The sequence below is a fragment of the Apus apus genome, chromosome 22 (assembly GCF_020740795.1).
Source record: "Apus apus isolate bApuApu2 chromosome 22, bApuApu2.pri.cur, whole genome shotgun sequence".
In the NCBI taxonomy this organism is placed as follows: domain Eukaryota; kingdom Metazoa; phylum Chordata; class Aves; order Apodiformes; family Apodidae; genus Apus; species Apus apus.
In genome coordinates this window covers 316,535-337,452 of record NC_067303.1, presented here as the reverse complement: position 1 = coordinate 337,452, position 20,918 = coordinate 316,535, and the positions used below count along the sequence as shown (strand labels likewise).

At 49.6% G+C, this 20,918-nt stretch overlaps 1 protein-coding gene across 5 annotated transcripts; it reads right to left on the bottom strand.

The window, feature by feature from the left end:
• Window positions 1-661: 661 nt before the first annotated feature.
• MSANTD2 (Myb/SANT DNA binding domain containing 2) lies at window positions 662-20,683 on the bottom strand. Of its 5 annotated transcripts, XM_051638446.1 has the most exons (5): window positions 20,180-20,671; window positions 9,595-9,853; window positions 8,080-8,140; window positions 7,754-7,912; window positions 662-2,169 (listed from the first exon to the last, which is right to left on the bottom strand). In XM_051638446.1, the coding sequence occupies exons 1-5, from the start codon at window positions 20,657-20,659 to the stop codon at window positions 1,317-1,319; spliced, it is 1,812 nt and encodes a 603-aa protein (XP_051494406.1). In that variant the 5' UTR covers window positions 20,660-20,671; the 3' UTR covers window positions 662-1,316. The 5 variants fall into 5 exon arrangements, with proteins under 5 accessions (XP_051494406.1, XP_051494407.1, XP_051494408.1 ...); XM_051638447.1 differs by lacking the exon at window positions 7,754-7,912 and having other exon boundaries at window positions 20,180-20,683; XM_051638449.1 differs by lacking the exons at window positions 7,754-7,912; window positions 9,595-9,853 and having other exon boundaries at window positions 2,079-2,169.
• Window positions 20,684-20,918: the final 235 nt, after the last annotated feature.

Sequence of the window (20,918 nt, the reverse complement as noted above, 5' to 3'; positions counted from 1 at the left end):
ATTCTGGGGTGACTCACCCCATTCTGAGCGCTGAGCCGGGGGGCGGTGACCCCCTCTCCTCTTCCTCTCTCCAACATCTTGGGGCTTAACCACATTCACAGGTGATACCACACCCCCAAACTCCAGGATTTGGGGCACCTCTGGGAGAAGAAGAGCAGCTCTGAGGGCGCTCACCCCAATCACATAAATTAATTAAATATCCCACACCCAGATAAAGTTAATTAAACATCTCGCACCACGACGAGCCCTGGAACGAAGACCCAGTGTGAATATCCAAGGAAACTCCCAGCCTGGAGGAGGAGAAAGACATTTTGGGGAAGCCCAACCGTGTTTGCTTGATTTTATTAGGACCGACACATTCATCGTATGTCACAACGATCGATGAGCTTTGGAAAATAAAAAAACACCCGATAATGGGGCTGATATAGTGACACGCCTGGAAAAGGCATTAACCACGTCCTCCCCTGTCCCCATGTCCCTCCCCTCACCCCCCCATCCCCGTGTTCTCCCCCCAGCCCCCCCTTCCCCATTCTCACAGCTTTGATTGTATCCATAAGCACAGTTCGACATGGAAAAAAACCAAGACATCATAATAATGTTTCCCAGCTGGCAGGTTCTTCTTGCTAACTAGAACTCTAGAAATAAAACAAACAAATAATAAAAAAAAAAGGCCAGGAATTATTTTTAATGTTAAAAATAATAAAATAAAAGTAGCAATGCTACGAGGGAGGTGGGAGATGTCCCAGAAACCAAAGTCTTTTTGTTGGGGTTTTTTTTTTGCAGGCAACACTGTTTGGAGAGAAACACCTGACGAGTGAGAAAGAAACCAAAAAAGTGAAGTCCTAAATTATATACAATATCTTTGAAAAACAGTCTCCTTGAACGTGCCCCAAGGTCCGACTTGCCATTATCTATTGCTTAATTATTCAGCTCTGTAATAACACTGACAAGAGAGACGGATGCATAAAAACGAGACACTGTGGAATAAAGAAAAAAAAAACACACAACAACAACAACAACAAAAACCAAACAGGTTTTTTTGTATGAAAACACCACGTGGACAAGCTCATCCCATGTGGAATGTACCTACAGTAATTTCATGGGCCGGGGGCTTCTTCTGGCTGCACTGCTCCCGGAGGAAAACCAGGCATGGGGATGAGCCCGTGGAAAATGCCCCGGAAAAAAACAAACCTCTTCTCACCCCAAAATTCATTTCCAGGAGGAAAATCTGATGGTGAAGGGGCTGAATCTGAAAGTGTCTGGTAGCAAGATGGAAAAAGGGGGCAGAAAGCCCGAATCCTTATGAAGGACAAGACTCAGTTGTTGAATTTTAAGGGGTATCCGATGGCTTTTTCCAGGCACTCTACCAAAGAGCCAGCAGAAAGAAAATCCCTCTCCACTTCCACAAATTTGATGTAGATGGATTTGGGGGAGACACCGGGCTCGACAACGCAGTTCTGAGATAAAAAGGCGTTGATCCCCACCCAATCTTTGCTGAAGGTTTTGGTGTTTGCCTGAAAATGTAAAAACAGGCACTGCTGAAGAGTCCGGACCTCAGCAATGCCGAGGTAACAGTAGATAATCCGGGCAGATTCCATATCCACCCGGAGGGAGGCTTGTGGAGAAGGGACCTCCATCTCCCCTGGAGTCTCATTGCCTGGCTCAGGCCCCTGGTGCTCGGCCAGAGGAGAAGGGGGTTTCTTGTGGCACTCCTCATATCCGATGGCATACAAACCAGGACTTTTGGGAATCCCTCCTGGTAGTAAATACTGGACGATGTTCCCGCCGGTGGGTTTGGAGTGAGCGATGGGGATCCAGTCGATCTCCATGTGCAGCTCCAGGCACCTGGCTTCACTGATGGTGATCTCCAAGAATTTGTAATAAACATTCTTCCAGTTCATTTTCTGCACTCGGGTCATGATGACCCGACCCTCGGGTTTCTCCGAGTTGAAATATTCCCGGAGCCGTTTGCCCAGAGGAACCTGGGAGCTGATCTCTGCGTAGTGGTAACGGATGTCCTCCTTCCAACGGGTGTTGTAACCAATGCCAAAAATGGCCAGTTTGTTAGAAAGGTGGAGCCTGGAGAAGTCCGTCCAGCTCTGAAACAGCTCCCACTTCAACTGGACTGACTCCAAGATTTGCATAATGTTCTGCATGACGTCGTGCTTCCTGAGAATTGAAAAAAACAAAGAGAGAAGGATAAAAGAGCTGCAAAACTATCCTGACTTTTGGAAAATATCACAGAACCACAGAATCACCAAGGCCAGAAAAGACCTTCAAGACCATCAAGTCCAGCCTGTGATCAACACCCTCACATCCCCAGACATGGCACTAAGTGCCACATCAGCCTTTCCTGGAGCACCTGCAGGGACGGTGCCTCCACCACTTCCCTGGGCAGTCCATTCCAATGTCTGATCACCCTCTCTGTGAGGAAGTGCTTCCTGATATCCAACCTAAACCTCCCATGGAGCAGCTTCAGGCTGTGCCCTCTCATCCTGTCACTGGTTGCCTGGGAGAAGAGCCCAATCCCACTTGACTGCAACCTCCCTTCAGGTAGTTGCAGAGAGTGACAAGGTTCCCCCTGAGTCTCTTCTTCTCCAGGCTAAACAACCCCAGCTCCCTCAGCCTATTCCTAAGACTTTCCCTCTAGTCCCTTCACCAGCCTTGTTGCTCTCCTCTGGACCCTTTCAGCTTTCTTGGCTGCTTTTTAGGTAGGTATTTTACTATTCTAATAACAAAAGTGAGCTTATGGATTCTACCACCAGACTGATTTTATTTTTTTAATTACTCTCCATAAACCCAAATTAAAACTGAACCCCAAACATCTCCCAATATCCCAAGCAAACTGCAACCACTGCTGGAAACAAGGTTTCAAGCAATTTCTAAACCTGCCAAAGAAAATGAGAGCTGATGAATCCCTAAGCTCAGCTTCTGAGAAAGATTTTTGCTGTTACCAACCCCAAAAATACCCACGGGGAGGAAATGTCCTGCCCAGGAATGACAGCGAGTTTCCATGGAGAGTTTTCCCAACAGCTTCTCCATGGAGTTAAGCACAAGGGACATGAGGTCTTGAAGCAAGAGCAGATATGATGCCGAATCATGGAAGGAGTTGAGACTCCAGCAGCTCCATTTCTGCCCAAGAAATGGATCTGAAGGTCTCTCTTCCATCATTTTGATAAAAGGGTACTAAGAAAAAAGGTTTGGGAGCTCCAGACCCTTCCTATGGCACTGGAGAGGCCCAATCTCCAAAACCTGCTTTTGTAAGTGTAAATGCAACACACGTCATTTTGGGAAGGTTCTCCAAAGGCTTGTTGTCCTTCAGGGCAGCCTAAAGGCACTGGGCTCTGCATAGAGCAGGTTGGTTGGTGCACCCCAGCTCTGACACTCTTGGGGTGTCCAAGCCCCCACCAGGAGGTCTCAGCAGCCCAGGCTGGGATCACTCAGTCTTCGTGGTGATAGAAGGAACCACACCCATCAGCACATTGCCTCTCTGAACCACCTAGCAGCAACCACACCAGAAGATCTCTGGACAGAGCTTTTCTCCAGCTTCCCTGATGGTTCTTCAGACCCTGAGCAGCATCAAGATGCTCAAAAAATGTTGGGTTTTGTGGGGTTTTTTTAGATTTTTGGACATCAAAGTTCATCTTCTGGGGATGGGACAGAGAAGGGGAGCAGACAGACCAGGAGACAGGGCTGCCTCGGTGTCTCATGGCAGTTCCAACTTGAGACTCGACAGCTGAACTCCATGACAAGCCAGCAAACCCATCCCAGCAGGAGGAGAAAGCAGCGTGGGCAGGTTTTCACTCAACAGCAGAGGAACAGAGCCGAGGAGCGACAAGAGAAGCCCCCACCTTTATTAACTGCACTATAAACACTCTGCTAAGTTTAGCTCAACACAAAATAGAGCTGTTGGGGGGAAAAAGATCAAATAAAAATTAGTCAGTCATCAAATTGCTCCTGCTGGGAAGAAGGATTGTTTCAGTCATCATCTTGTGCACGGGGAGGAGGGGAATTCAGCACCTTGAGACCTGAAGAAGCCACAGGGAAAAATTCCATACAAAATCTCCGCTAGCATCATCTCTTCCTGCTCTGTCTCTCTCCTAGGCTCTCCCCACCACCTCCACCACCTACCAAGCAGAGGTCTAAGCAGCAAGAGTCAAATTGTTGCTTTTCTTTCTTTCTCACCAGAAAAGGCAGAGCCAGCTGAGGGTCTGCCCTGTGGCAGTGCTGGATCATCTAATTTTCCATCTGCAATTGGTGCCCTTGAGCCAGATTTTACCCTTCCAGGCCATTTCCCCACAAGCTTTTGCAATTCAGACAAGGAAATATGCACAAAATGATGCAAATTTGTTCCAAGCTGCCATTTCTAAACAAACCCAAGAATTCAAAGGGGCTGGAACAGGTGGTTTGGGTGAAGGACCCAGCTCTGGACTGATTCACATCTTCACAAAGTGAATAGAAATGCACCTCAGATTAATTTAAAAGCACAGGACGGGGTTGGAAGCAACATTTCACTTTTCAAAGTAGTTTATTCGGAGGCAGCAGGGGCAAAGCCAAGCTCATTCCTGCAGGTTTTTGGTCAAGTTGAAAGCGACAGCAGCTTCACAGGGGTGTTTTTTAGCAGGGAAAGAAAAGCTGGAATAAAATCCAGCACCTAGAGAGCTCAGCAATACGCTTCCTATAGGAAGCATCTTAGTGACACTCTCCCACACTCTCTCTTCTGGGAAAATATATCATGATCCATTTCTCCTCCTGTGGTTTCCTATAAGCTCCAAAAAATCCTTCCAAAAATCCTCCCAAAATCCCAGAAGAGGGAAGCAAAGACAAGATTTTGAAGCTGTACACCTGCTTGGCATCACCAGGTCTCAATGTCCCTGTGTCCAAACTGGCAGCGTTGAGGTTCAGCAAGGAATTTCATCTCTTTTTTGCAGCTAATAAAAAAATCCTCAGCTTATCTTCGTGCAGCCACATTCCTCCTGACTTCCCATTTCAACTTGAGGGCGAAAAAAAAGCCAACCAGAAAGCTCTGAAAGGATTAATCTACCAAACCTAACTCAGCTGTCCATCCATCCAACAAAACATGTAAGATTCAGATGGCCTGAGCCTCCACCTAAGGAAATTCAGGATTATTCTGGAAGGGACTTTCACCAGAGAGGGCAGTGACAGAAGTGGCGATGGTTTTAAACTGGGAGAGGGGAGACTTAGGTTGGACATCAGGAAGAAATTCTTCACTGTGAGGGTAGGAAGGCACTGGAACAGGTTGCCCAGGGAGGTTGATGCCCCCTTCCTGGAGGTGTTCAAGAGCAGGTTAGATGAGGCTTGTGCAGCCTGGTCTGGTGGGAGGTGTCCCTGCTCATAGCAGGGAGGTTGGAACCTGATGATCTTTAAGGTCCCTTCCAACATTCACCATTCTATGATTCTCTATGCAATTCCCTAAAGGACACCGTGTAAGGTAACGTCATCCCAAAGCTGTCCTAAGGAACTGTGTGAAGAGGTGATCATAAGGTTTACACTGAAAATGAAGTTCTTTTTCTCCAGGTCCTCCTTGAGTAACAAGTAGTTAGGGACCTGTGCCACTTAGATCCCAACAAGTCCATGGGTCCAGATGGGATTCATCCCAGGGTGCTGAGGGAGCTGGCGGAAGAACTGGCTAAGCCACTCTCAATCAATGATCACCAGTCCTGGCTGACTGGGGAGGTCCCAGATGACTGGAGGTTGGCCAATGTGACCCCATCCACCAGAAGGGCTGGAAGGAGGATCCAGGGAACTATAGGCCTGTCAGCCTGACTTCAGTGCCTGGCAAGATTATGGAACAGATCATCCTGAGTGTCATAAAGTGGCATGGAGAAGACAACCAGGGGATCAGGTCCAGCCAACATGGGTTTAGGAAAGGAAGGTCCTGCCTGACCAATCTCATCTCCCTCTATGACTGGGTGACCTGCCTAGTGGATGAGGGGAAGGCTGTGAATGTGGTCTACCTCAACTTCAGCAAGGCCTTTGACACAGTCTCCCATAACATCCTCCTGGAATAGCTGGCAATCCATGGCTTGGACAGGTGCACTCTTCTTTGGGTTAAAAATTGGTTGGATGAGCAGGCCCAGAGAGTGACGGTGAATAGCTGCATCCAGCTGGTGTCTGGTGACCAGCGGTGTTCCCCAGGGATCCGTACTGGGACGAGTCCTATTCAACATCTTTATTGATGACCTGGATGTGGGGATTGAGTCCACCCTCAGTAAGTTCACAGATGACAATAAGCTGGGGGGAATGTCAATCTGCTGGAGAGCAGGAAGAAGCTGCAGGAGGACCTGGACAGGCTGGGTCGATGGGCCGAGGCTAAAGGCATGAAAATTCAAAGGGACCAAGTGCAGGGTCCTGCACTGTGGCCACAATCACCCCCGGCAGCGCTACAGACTGGGGGCAGAGTGGCTGGAGAGCAGCCCAGCAGAGAGAGACCTGGGAGTACTGGTTGACAACTGGTTGAACATGAGCCAGCAGTGTGTCCAGGTGACCAAGGGCATCCTGGCTTGTGCCAGGAATGGTGTGGCCAGCAGGAGCAGGGATGTGATTGTTCCCCTGTGCTCAGCACTGGGGAGGCCTCACCTCCAGTCCTGGGTGCAGTTCTGGGCCCCTCACTGCAAGAAGGATCTTGAGGTGCTGGAGCAGGTCCAGAGGAGACAACAAGGCTGGTGAAAGGACTAGAGAGAAAGTCTTACAGGGAGAGGCTGAGGGAGCTGGGGTTGTTTAGCCTGGAGGAGACTCAGGGGGGACCTTCTCACTCTCTACAACTCCCTGAAGGGATGTTATGGTCAGGTGGGGTTGGGCTCTTTTTCCAGGCAACTAGCAACAAGACAAGAAGGCATGGCTTGAAGCTGCTCCAGGGGAAGTTTAGGTCGGATATGAGGAAGCACTTCCTCACAGAAAAGGTGATCAGACACTGGAATGGACTTCTGAGGGAAGTGGTGGAGGCACCATCCCCGGAGGTGTTGAAGGAAAGGCTGGAGGTGGCTCTTAGTGCCATGGTCTGGAGATGTGGTGGTGCTGGTCATAGGCTGGACTTGATGATCTTAAAGGTCTTTTCCAGCCTTGGTGATTCTGTGATTCTGTGAGTTGCTAAACTGAATTTGCTCCATGGTCACCTTTGGGTACGGTGAAAAACCACCTGATGTGGATTCCACAACAATGGAAGCTTCTTTTTAAATTGCTTGTCAATTTTTAGGTCTTTTATTTTTTCCATGCACACAGTGATGACTTCCCACCCCTCCAGGAGCTCATTTCCCAGCATAGGAAATCCCAAATTGTCACCAGCCAGTGCTCTGAATAACTGCCAGGGGGACTAGACGAGTGGAAGACACCCAGAATTTGCTGATTTATAGAATCACAGAATTATTAAGGCTGGAAAAGACCTCTGAGATCATCAAGACCAGCCTATGACCAACATCACCACATCAGCCAGACCACGGCACTAAGTGCCACATTCAGCCTTTTCTTGAACACCTCCAGGGATGGTGACTCCACCACTTGCCTGGGCAGTCCATTCCAATGTCTGGTCACCCTTTCCACGAGGGAAGTGCTTCCTGATATCCAACCTAAACCTCCCCTGGCCTACAACCCCCCTGCTCGTTTAAAAATCGCAAAAGTTGGAAAAAAGAAACCCTGGTCTGAGGAAAACACAGCACAGTCGTGTTATTGTTGGCCAATAAGGGAGATTCTCCAAGCATTGGAAAAATTCTGGTATTCCTCAGATTAAACCCACCCAAAAGGCCACAAGTCAGCTCTGGAAAGTTCTAAAAATAATCTGAAAAAAAAAAAAATCCCAAGTTTTCTCCCCCTTGGAAGTCCTGGCCTGGGTTTTGTTTCGTGTGCTGCAGACTGAAGCCGAGGAGGGTTGGAGCTGTGGAGCCTTCCAGATGTTCTGAGGTAACCAGAATAAAACAATCAAAAAAAAAAAAAAAAAAGAAGTTTCAACTGTATGAATGGTCTTGCACAATGTATTTATAATTAAAATCAGAAGTTTCATATATCCTGCACACCATCCCCAGGAAAACACATGCCAGCCTCAAACATTCATCAATGACTTACTGCGTGTCTTCTGAAGATTCCTGCTTTATCTTTAATGTCCTTTTTGTGGGAGGCATTTCATCTGAAAGGTAAAATCCCAACACATAATTATATGTTAAATAATGTTCCTGGGGCTTTTCTTTCTTTTTTTTTTAATGGAAATCAAATTAAAAAATAAATTAGGAGTTGCTTCCTGAGTCAAGCAGCTCACTAGAGACAGATCCAGCTCCCAAAGCCTCTCTAACTGAGCAGCATTTTTATTTCCCTTGGACAAGACATGGCCAGTTCAGATCTGAATCTCTGCAAGTGCAAAACCTTGTGAGGACCAGGCCACAATTCGAACTATTAAATCACAAACCAATTTAATTGCAAACTACATTGCTTGAAAAAAACAACACATCACAAACAACAAAACAGAGAGGAAAAAAGTGGTTCTGCTTCCACCAGCACATCTGAGGAGCTAAACCCAGCACAAACCCATCTGTGTTGCATCTCATATTGTTTGCTAAGTGTTTCTCTTGTAACTTCTCTGGATTTTAAGAACATTGGCAGCTTAAGCACACGAAAATGTCCCCGTTTTAACCAAGGGGAACAGGTGACAAAGTCAGTTTGACAGCAGAACGGGTCCAACTCGACAGAATTCACCGTCATTTCCATCATTTTTTGTAACTTTATTGTCTCTCCCCCACGTTTCTGATTTTCAACCCTGCCCAGGAGAGAAATCTGAAAGAACCAGCACGTGGTTAACAGCCAACTTGCAAATTTTAACATTAAATTTTGATTTAAGCCTTCTTCAGAGCATCCCAATGCCCTGAACATGGGGCAGTGATGGCCTCTCCTCTCCCAGGAATTGAACTGGATTGATGGAGAGTTTCCACTGGGAAAATAACCCCCTTGGTCAGGCATGGGAGGAATAACCATAGATATAAATTCACCTAAAGAAACCCACTTCTTCCCAAAACTGCTCAGATCTGTGCACTTCTCCCATCAGGAATGTGGTACCTTGTGCTGTAAATAAGCTGTAGGTAACGAATGAATCTCCAAATTAATTAATATATTGATTCTTAGGCAGAGAAATCACTGAGGAAAGAAAAGCACATGAAGGAATTTGGTTTAGGGCTCAGTGTTGGAGCTTGCTTATTGTTTTAGTTCTAAAAGGCCACACCTCTGGATATGAGCATATTTATATGTCCCCCAAAGCACTGAATGGGAAAATATCCCCCAAAGGGAAGTAGAACAGAGCAGGTAACATGTTGCCACCTCCTCCTCTGTCATTCTTGGCCACTCAGACCTTCTCCCCTCTCGCTGGGCTCTTTGGGAAAACACTTTTGGTTCCCAAAACCCTTTGGGAACCACAGTTTGCTTTTGAGGATGAGCTGGGGAATTGCATTCCCTTTTCTCACCCAGAACAGAGGGTATTTGGCACCTTGAGTAGCCTCATCCCAGAAATATGGAAGGTGGTGGTGGAATATGTGGGATGGGTACAACCACAGGGAGAAATAGGGGATGGAGATGAGCCTGGGTGGGATTTCCTACCCAATTCCTGCTCGCCGGTCTGGTAGCAGTGAAGCTCCTGACTGTGGTTTCCCCAATCCTCCTGTGAATACTCCTCCATTGTGCTGCCATCTGACTCCAGCTCCTGGTACAAGCCGCTGCTGTTGATGAGGACAGGCTGGCAGGGCTGGGAGTCCCATCCCCCCTGCCCAAAAACCTGCTCCAGCTGCTCAAAGGTGTAGCTGCTTTTCCTCTTCCCCACACCGTGCTCCTTCACGCGGCTGTAGCACCTGCGAAGGGTCTGAGACAGAACAAAAACCCACATGGATCAGGAGGCACCAGGGTGGAAGAGCTCCCAGACACCTGCAGACACTCACACAGTTGAGTTTAGGGTTGGTTTTTGCTTTATTCCTGCTGATGGGGATTTGCCCCATGCTCCCGAGCTAAATGCAATTGTTCTGAAATAAATCTGATTCATAAGAGTTATGAAATGTTTAAGACCATCTAGTCCTATCCTGCCTGCCATGGGCAGGGACACCTTCCACCAGACCAGGTTGCTCCAAGCCCCATCCAACCTGCCCTTCAACACTTCCAGGGATAGGGCAGCCACAGCCTCTCTGGGCAAACTGGGCCAGGGTCTCACCACCCTCACACTGAAGAATTTCCTTCTCATGTCCAACCTAAATCTCCCCTCTTTCAGTTTTAATCCATTCCCCCTGGTCCTCTCACTCCCTGCCCTTGTCCCAAGTCCCTCCCCAGCTTTCCTGGAGCCCCTTCAGGCACTGGAAGGTGCTCTAAGATCTCCCTGGAGTCTTGTCTTCTCCAGGCTGAACACCCCAACTCTCTCAGCCTCTGTCCAGAGCAGAGCTGCTCCAGCCCTCAGATCACCTTCACAGCCCTCCCCTGGACATGCTCCAAGAGCTCCATGGCCTTCTTTTCTTGGGGGCTCCAGAACTGGACACAGTACTCCAGGTGGGGGAGCTAACACCTACAACACAAGACAAAGCTGTGTAGCAGTGACAGGTTTGTCAGGTTTAACTGATTTATTCTCTCCCTCACTTCAAAAACCAAACAAATAATAATCCCCAGGTCTGCTGTGTGATGTAGGGAAAAAAACTAATAAAAGTACCAAGAGACCCCAAGTTGGAGACACCAACCAGGCAGGGAAACACACCTATGAGGAGGAGGAAGCAGAGCCGGTGTCGTGCCTACAGCTTAGAGAAGGTGAAGTGGGGAGGAGAGAGAGAGAAGGGAAAATCCCCAGAGCAAAAAGGTTCCCACCTTCCTCACATTGGCAAGAAGACACGAGGTACAAAATGTAGGTGCCTAAGCTAGTCAGCTAAGAAAAGAGACATTACTTACATCTTCTGCATTCCTTACTAACTCAGTCTCTTGTGAAGCTGCTGAAATTTAAAAGAGGTCAAATCAACAACACTCCCCGTTCCCAGCCTTCAGCAGCAAGCAGTTCCATAAGAAACGAGGCTAAGTTGGCTCTGTCTGATTAAGTTGAGGTCAAAACCTCTCAGGCAGCTGCAAAAATCTGCTCTGCTCTTGGGGATCCATCCCTTCAGTACCTCACAATGCTGGGTCACATAAAAGCCTACCATTTTTGTCACCACTTCTCCCCTAATCCACAGCAGCACACATCTGGGGGTGAAAAAAACACCTTTACACACACCCCTCACTGTGGATTAAATTCTGCTCCTGGGAGATAATGATGTGCTCCAGGTTTGCTGGATCTTGATGGGTTCTGGGTTGGTAAATGTGCTAGAAAATGTGGGTTTTTTTCATGTTAAATTGAAGAGATTGCTCAGGTTGGAGCTTAAGCAGCAAAGCCACCTCTGGAACTCAAAAGAGGAATTAATTTGGGAAGAGCTGGTCCTGTCACCCCACTTTCTAGAGGAGGGCTTTCAAGTAGACATCGCTGCAAAAACCACTTGTTTCTTTCCCTCAAAAGGCATTTTTACACACCCAGAAAGCTCAAACCCATCTAATGCTCCTCAGACACTGGTTTAACAGTGCCAGGAACACATTTCTAACCTGTTTCCTCATGATATTCAGAGCCCTGGGGGCTGAAGCAAAACTGCTCAGTTTGACCCTGCTGTTCCTCAAAATACCTCCCACAAAATATTTAAAACCAACATCAACAAACAGCCATAAGCACCTGAGCTACTCAATGGCTTGAGGTGGAATCCCTCCGAATTACACCTTTGCTTCCTCTTGGAATAAACAGGCAGATCCTCTTTGGGTGGACACCACCAGATTTTAAGTTCCTGTCTGCCAATGGGATAAAAACTAAGCGACCACGTCCACCTGGACCCAGGGACCCAGCCATGAAACCTGTGGATTTCCACTGGAAGCAAACTGGGTTCAGGTTCCCTGGGGCTGGGGGTACAGGTACATTTGATTGCTAAAATTCAGCTTTTTCACTCCCTATTTCTCTCCTTGCAGCTCAAATCTGAGTGATACAGCCCAACTCTTTCTTAAAGTCATAGAATCATGGAACGGTTTGGGTTGGAAAGGACCTTAAAGATCATCTAGTTTCAATCCCCCTGCATGGGCAGGGACACCTCCCACTAGATCAGGTTGCTCAAGGCCTCATCCAACCTGGCCCTGAAGACCTCCCAGAAGGAGGCATCCACAACCTCCCCAGGTAGCCTGTTCCAGCATCTCACCACCCTCACAGGAAAGAACTTTTTCCTAATGTATAACCTGAACATCCCCTCTTTCAGCTTCAAACCATTGCCCCTTGTACTCTCACTACATACCTGTGTAAAAAGCCCTACTCCAGCCTTCTTGTAGGTCCCCTTCAGATATTGGAAAGTTGCTATAAGGTCACCATGAAACCTCCTCTTCTCCAGGCTGAACAACCCCAACTTCCTCAGCCTCTCTTCATAGGAGAGGTGTTCCAGCCTCTGATCATCTTTGTGGCCTCCTCTGGACACACTTGAGGAGTTCTATGTTCTTCTTATTTTGGGGACTCCAGAACTGGACACAGTGCTCCAGCTGGGACTTCATCAGAGCTCAGCAGAGGGGGAGAATCACCTCTCTCAACCGGCTGGCCATGCTTCTTTTGATGCTGCCCAGGACACAGTGGCCTTCTGGGCTGCAAGTGCACATTGATGGCCCATGTTAAACTTCTGGTCCACCACTACCCCCAAGTCCTTCTCCTCTGATCTGTCCTCAATCCTTATTCCCTGCAACCTGTATTCGTGCACGGGATTGCCTAGACTCAGGTGCAGAACCTTGAACTTGGCCTTGTTGAACTTAATGCAGTTTACACAAGCCCACTTTTTGAGCCTGTCAAGGTCCCTCTGGATGGCATCCCTTTCCTCCAGCGTGCTGACTTCACCACACAGTTTGGTGTCATCAAAGTCATCATTTGGTGTCCATCCAAGTCAGATTTTTTTGGGAAATACATTTCCCAAACTCCAGTTTTGACACCTGCCCTAGCAGACCCAGGAGTTAACAGCAGCTTCAGAACCTCAGAACCTCTGGCTCATTTTATTAATTGAAACAAACAATCTCCAGCACAGTTAACCAAAAAACTGTCCATAATCCTGGCCAAGCCATCTTGGAATGCTCAAAATCCATGGCCAATCTATCTCACATTGGGTAGCAACTCAGTAGTAATTAATTCATAGAATCATAGAATGGAAGGGACCTTAAAGATCATCAAGTTCCAACCTCCCTGCATAGGCAGGGACACCTCCCAATAGAACAGGCTCCTCAGAGCTCCATGCAACCTGGCCTGGAATGCTTCCAATTCTTTCATTCAGGCTGCAAACTGACTTATTTTAATGTGAAAATAATTTATCATCAGGTCAACAGAGACAAGTAAAAGGATTAAAGGGAGCAAGGCAAAAAGGAGGCAAAAATAAAGAGTGCAATACTCTGGTGGGCTCATCACTCTTGCAAGCTGTCCAGGGTCTGCACAGGCTGGAGGAGGATTTTGCTGATTGTTTGCAGCTCTGCATGATTCGAACACAGATTATCCCCCTTTAATTTATAATTCTGAAATTATACACTCTAAGCTCCAAAGATGTTCTTTGACTTGACTTAAAGCTCTTGGATTTAGGTCCTCAACGAAGAACAACGGCACCAGCAGCCTCCTCCCTCCTCATGCCAGGATACTCACAAGCAGCATGAGATGAAGCTCCACTGGGGCAAACAATATGGCTTTTGGAGCCTGGAGCAGGGCACACAGGGGTGACCAGCTCTGTGAAAGCTCTTGAAGTCTTCATTCCTGAATTGGCTGCTGGGAGCACAAGGCAACAGGATGAGAAGAAATGGCCTCAAGTTGCACCAGGGAGGTTCAGAGTGGATATTAAGAACAATTTCTTTACTCAGAGTGGTCAAGCATTGGAACAGGCTGCCCAGGGCAGCAGTGGAGTCACCAACCCTGGAGGTGTTAAAAAAAAGCATAGATGTGGCACTCTAGGACATGGTTGAGTGGGCATGGTGGTGTTGGGTTGATGGTTGGACTTGATGATCTTAGAGGTCTTGTCCAACCTTAATGATTCTATGATAGGACTGACTGCAGTCGTCTGATGGCTTTTTTTAAAACTCATCAACTTTAAGGTCACAAGATGTGTGCAAGGCAGAACACAAGGCTTATTGAGGGTATCACCACCAGCAGCCTTATTTCTGTGGCCCATCCAGAGCAGCAACACCACAGAGGTCAGCCTGGACAAGGAGGGACTTTGCCAATGACCAAGAGGGAACAAAGCTGGGCCATGACAAGCTGTCACCCAGCCAGGTGAGGAAACACCCTATGACACGCAGTGCTGAGATGATGACAACAATCCAAACTCTGCCATGTCTGTAACCCCCACAGCCAATGGCTTTTGGCTCCAGGAAGAGGTTAGATGGGGTGGATGCATTGAGCTCAGCTTGCAGAGGCACATGAGTAAGGTTCAACCTTCTCCTGGCATGACCTGCTCAAGAACAGCTTTTAAAACCCATCACTGCTTCAAAGCAGTGAAGGCCATGCTTGAGTAGGTAATTTCACCTTCAGAAACACTCAACCCTAAAATCAAACTCAAAGTGTGATGGGGATGAACATCTTGACCCACCCACAGGCCCGACTTTCAAGTGAAGCCCAAAGCACAGCAGTCTGGACTCCAGGTACATCCAGCAAGATGTACCCCAGGAGGTCACATCTCCACTATCAGCAAGCCATGAGAGACCACACAGACTCAACCACCTCAAATAAACCAGCAAAGTGAGGCCACAAGCCCCTCCAGAAGATGAAGAGCAGCACAAACCCTCTCGTGGGTGGGGGAAAATGTTCCTCTTCATGGAGAATATTTCTCAGATTGTTCAGAAGGCATGACACCATCCTCCCAGTGTGTTGTGATATGCCCCAGGGCTGAAGGGCTACAAAGGAAGGTCCAGCTGTGTTGAGAGAACTTAACTGGTGGAAAGCAACCTCCAAATCCATGGGAAAAGCTGGAAGTGAAATGTCAAAGGACCCTTCATACATCTCCTAAAATAAAGGTCAAAATTCAAGTTCAGCACACTTGTCCTGCAGCAAGTTCCTGGCCATCAGCAGTCTCTGTCACAACAAGAGAACCTGCCAGCTTGTTCCCAGCTCCCTCTGGGAATAACTTCACACCCCTGCTGTCGCAAGCCGGTACTGGGGGGCTACCGGCTGTCAGGATACTCTAAAACTTTATTATCAATGAAGACATAGCCATCAAAGTGAACAGTTTCCCACACCTGCCATAAGTGGTGGATGATGCAGGTATGGCAGAATGACCAGACCAGGGCATTAAAAACTCACTATGTGGCTGCAGAAGCCACCAGACAGTCAAGACACTTGTTCCACATGTGCTAAGATTCCTACTGGTGTGATACCCCTGCTGAAGAGAACAGGCACAGCTGCTCTGCAAGAGGCTTCACTCCACTGGGCATTCTCCTCCCAGAGATGCTCCTCAACAAGTCAAAGAAGGAGTAAAGCAAACAATTTTTTTTTTTGTCACCAAAGAGTTCATGTTTTTCCAGCTTATCAAGTTGCTCCCACCTACCAAGGCTCATAAGATCCTCCAGCAAGATGCTGGGCTGCCAGTAAGGACTCAAGGAACAACCCAAGCCTGGAAAACCTGGTGCATCTCAATTTATTGAAACCAAAGAAAGATCTGGAGGTGACTTGTGGAGCTACCCAGGAAAGGATCTGGGCCCAAAATAATACATATGAAACGCCTTCAAAAGGAACAGGAAGCAAAGCCCTTTTGAGCTCTTCCCCTTCAAAACAACTTCACTCAAGGTTTAAAAATAGGTTGGTTACATGGCAAAGCAGGTACAACCACAGCCCCACCACCACCGAGCCCCTGCCGCACACACTGTTTGGAGCAGGAGGACACCAAGTCGTTGATACTTGGTGTAATTCTCCATCCCTGCCTGTTTCACTTGGGTTCATGGCATCTGCTTCTCCCCTTTGTGCCAGGATTTCACCAGTGTTTATCTGGCCTCTTCCAGGTCTTTATTTTCCCTTTGATAAAAAAATTAAACATTCTGTGGGAACCACTACCCGGAAGAAACCTCCTGTCACTGGGAACCTCCTGTCACCCATTCAGGGTGAGCCAAAGGGGGATGCCAAAATCCTCCACCAGGGGGGTGGGACTTGGGAATTCCCGCAGCTGGGAGTTAAGGATGCGGGAGCTGCTCCTCTTTGAATCAATGGTTGGGCACCATCCCTGGGGAGAGGCCACCAAAGTCCAGCAGCACAATAAAAGCAAGAACCTGCCCTTCTATGGTAGCTGGATGTTAAAAATGCCCCTGAACCCATTTTAACCGCTCCCTGCCACCCAAAGGTGACTTTGCAAGAGGGATTTCTTTGGAATTCCAGCCGGGAAAAGGGCCCCAAATTCCTAAGGGAGCCCAGGTTTTGCTGAATATTCCATCAAAACCCCAACGCTGAGGAGAAACCTTAACATTTAAAGGCTCTATGGGGAGAGCTGAGGAGTTTTGGGAGACTAAGTCCCTAATTATGAAGAAAAAGCTGGAGGAAAAGCATGGGCACTTTAGGAAATTCCTCTTTAAGGAGCATGAGGTGATGTAGGACCAGACAGAGTGTGTGACTAAACGAGGAAGGATTAAGGAGGTAATAGGATGAGGAAGTTATGGAGCACAAGCCACTTTTCTGGGAACCCAACAGTGTCCTGATTTGAGCCAGGATGAAGCCACTTTCCCTCAATTTTGGTCTCTATCGTTGCAGAAATTAGGACTGTTCCATCTTCCAAACTCACCAATCCCCTGACCTCAGAGCCACAGAGTTGCACTCTTTCCAAAGGAAAAGCTGCTGGAATGCTCCCGTTACAACCCCTAAATTTGAACCAGCCCCTTCCAGAGTGCTCCTGATCCCCGGATATGAGGAAATGCACATGAAGATGTTGGGAGACCAGAGGAGAATCTGTGCATCCTGTTTGAATTAGGAGAGAAGGCAGCTACATGACACAGTTGGAAAACTCCCCTCTTCCCAATGGATTTTTTCCTTCCTAACTTTGCTCTTCAAGCTTTGGCAGCATCTGGGGGCCGAGTGCCCTGAATATCAAGTTCTTATCTAAAACACATCAAGCCTGACATGTTTTAAGCATTTAGAATATCCCACCAAATCCTCCCTCAACAGGCGTTAAATCAAAGTATCCTGGAAAATAATGAAAATGTGGGACATCAGAGCTAACAAATAGAATGATGCAGCTACATCCTCCTTCCTCATCAACTTCCTGGTCCCACGTTCAGCTCAGCCAGCTGGTAGTGGAGGATTATGAAGCATCTGTGACCTCCTCTTGTTCCAGCAGCCCCAGAGGTGCCCTCAGGCACTGACCTCTCCACACCCAGCACTGATTTACACTCTTGGTTGAAGATGAAACCACCAAGCAGCCAATTCCCCCTGGAATCTTCCAAAACCTGGGATTTTAGGGTCAGCAGTAGCAACTGCAGCTATCTCAAGAAGTAACAAGGGTCAACCCTTGGCTCTCACAAGAACGCCCAGAACTCACCGAGGGCTCATTTCACCAAAATTCCAGTGAAGATCCAACCACCAGCCCCAAGGCTTTGGAAATACATGTTTCTTGCACCTCCAGCCAAATGCACTGATGAGGAGACTCTGAACACCCCCTGAAGCATTAATGGTTGCAGAGCCCATGGTCAAATTTGGGGTTGGGTCTTCTACAGCCACTGCATAAACCCCACCCCAGCAATCTGAAACCATCAGACAAAGCTGAACAGCCTCAAGCAGCTTCTCTACCAGCCTCCAACAAAGCCCAGAATGTTGTGGAATGAAGGAATTTAAGCAAGAAAAGCTGCTGAGAAAACACAGGGTGTGAAGAGGTTTCCTCTCAAAAAATGCACTGGTGCACTTGGGGAAATGGAACCCTGAGCAGCAAATAGCTGGGAGTTGGTGAAGAAAGTACATTAAGAATCTAAAAGTGTCAGGAAAAGGGGGTGGTTGTTTTTTGGCCAACTGTTTCCAGTGACAAACGCTGATAATCAAACAGGGATTGAAGGGTGAGTTTCTCACTTAATCCCAAGCATCCCTGGTAGCACAGAACCCCTTATTCCATATATTTTCCATATCCAAGCCAGCCTGGATATATAATCTGGGAGAATCCCAGCCTGGCTAGGCTGGCTCAGATGTATTTAAGGGCTAAGAAGAACCTAAGGGGTCGTAAACTGAGAAAATAAAATCCAGATGGAGCCTGGATGGTTTAACTCTCATTTCTGAGCTTCATTCATCTTATAAACTGAAACCCAGTGATTCCAACCCACCCCATCCCAGTAAATTCCTCTTTGTAAAAGCAGGATGTGTGGAGAGGCTGCTCCCAAGCTGGTCACCAAATTCAGCCTTTCCCTTTTTCTCCAGGAAATAAGCTAACTGATCCCTCTTTCAAACCTGCTGTCATCACTGTTGAACACCACTCAATCACTAGAGGTTTCTGAGACTGTGGGGTGAGCTGGGGATGATGCTGCTCCTTGCAAAGCTGCTCTGAAGCAAGAGGGAGCCACGAGGGCAACAGAGTTCAAGCTGCCCATTACTGGAGGAACTGGGAGCCCCCTTTTCCTGGAGTGTCCTTTAGAGAGGAGCTGGTGTCACAAACCTTCACGGCCACAAGATGCTAGAGGACACGTAAAGGGATGGAGTCAAGCTAACCAGGGGTTGTGGCTCCCCAAAAAACACTCAAGGGGACCCAAGCAGCTGGGACCTGTTCCCCTCCTCATGTAGGACCAAAGGACACTGCCACAGCCCTCCCAGACAGGGGAAACTGCAGCTGAATGCACAGGACCCGGCACCCAGTCTGTTCCAGGCCAGGAAATGCCAATTGGGTGCTGTAGGGAGCCAGGGAGCTGAAACTGGGGGACAGATGGGGTGCCCTGCACCTGGGGACAAAGGCTGGGTTGAGCCCTCAGAGACACCACAGCTAGGGCAAAGGATGCTTCAGAAAACTGCCTGCACGGGGAGACTGTGATGGGGTGATCCCAGGGGAAAAAGGTGGCCCCAAACCCAAGGCCAAAGGCTGGGCTGAGCCCTGTGGACACAGTGACCTGGCAAGGTCCCTCAGGGAACAACCACAATCAGGGGCAGAGGATGCTTCTGGGGAAATCCTGGAGGGACTGATCCCAGGGGATGCACTGCTTTGCATCCAGGACTGAGCACTGGGGAGAGTGACCCTGGGGACAGTGACCTGTGCCCAGGGTCAGAGAATGCTCTGGAAAACTGCCTGCACAGGGAGACCCTGTCTGGGCGATCCCAGGGGATTAAGTGCCCCCAAACCTAGGGTCAAAGGCTGGGCTAAGCCCCCAGGATGCCCACAGGCATAACTAGAGCATGTTTCAGGGAAGATACTGGAAGGACTAATCCCAGGGGATGGGGTGCCTTGCACCCAGAGTCAAACAATGCTCCAGAAAACTAGCAGCAGAGGGAGACTCTGATGGGGTGATCCCAGGGGATGAGGTGGCCTCAAACCCAGAGTCAAAGGATGCTCTGGAAAACCACCTGCATGGGGACACCCGGCAAGGCTGATCCAAGGGGACACAGTGCTCCAAAACCCAGAACCAAATGCTGTGCTGAGACCCCAGAGATACCCACAGCCAGGGCCAGAGGAGGCTTCAAGAGAGATCCTGGAGGAATTGATCCTGAGGGATGGAGTGATCCTATAGCCAGGGCCAAAGGATGCTCCAGAAAACCACCTGCATGGGGTGTCCAGGATGGAGTGATCCCAGGGATGGGATGACCTCAAGGCCAAAGGCTGGGCTGAGCCCTGGAGATGCCCACAGGCAGGACCAGAGGATGCTACAGGGGAGGACCTGAAGGGATTGATCCCAGGGCATATGGTGCTCCCACAGCCATGGTTAAGGGCTGCACTGAGCTCTGGGACAAGGTGATCCTATGCCCAGAACCAGAGGATGCTCTGGAAAACAGCTCCTACAGAGAGACCTCACAAGGGTGACGCCACGGGACAGGGTGTCTGGCACCCAGGGCCAGAGGTTGCTGTGGAAAACGGCTGGCAGTGGCAAAACCTGCAGGCTGACCCCAGCGCCGGACCGCCCCCACCCCTGGGCCACCAACCGCGCCGGCAGCTCGCTCAGTAGGACCCCCCGGCCACTCCCCTCCCCGCCGCGGTACCTTGATGCGCTCCCGGCACTGAGAGGGGGTACGCTCGTAGCCCAGCTCGGCCAGGGCGCGGGAGACCCGCTCGTACATGGCAGGCCCGGGGGCTTTGCTGCCGAAGACGGTGCCGGCGCCCTCCAGCTGCTGGTACCGCGCCTCCACCAGCCGCTCGTTGCCCCAAACCGCGATCAACGCGTTGGTCTCCGCCGGAGTCCACGACATCCCCCGGCAAGCGGCGGCGGCGGCGGCGGCGGCAGCTCCCCCCGGGGAGAAGGAGACGGAGGGCGAGGCCCCGCCGCGGCCCCCCAGCCCAGCCCCGCCGGCCGCCGGACCCGGGCCCAGCGGGGAGGCGCCGCTAGGAGTGGAGGGGTCGGAGAGGCTGGGGTTGCCGTCACTGAGGGCGGCGGGCGAGCCGGGGGACAGCACCTCCATCTTGGGGATCTTCAGCGGCGGCTCGGCGGGCGGGAGGGGCGAGGAGCCGCAGGGCGCCGCCATCTTGCGGCTGCCGAAACGAGCGGACGGAAGTGACGGCGCGGGGCAGGGCGGGGCTTCCGGCAGCGCTGGGAAGGAAGGGGAGCGAGGGGGCGTGGCGAAGGCGAGGGGGGCGGGGCTTCCGATGGCGGAGCGCGGGGCCGGGCTGCACGTGCAGATTGGCGGGAGGGGCGTGGCCTCTGAGGGGAGGGGCACGAGGTAAGGGGTGTGGCTAACTGAGGGGGTGTGGCCAGGGGGCGGGGCGGGGCACGTGCAAGGTGTG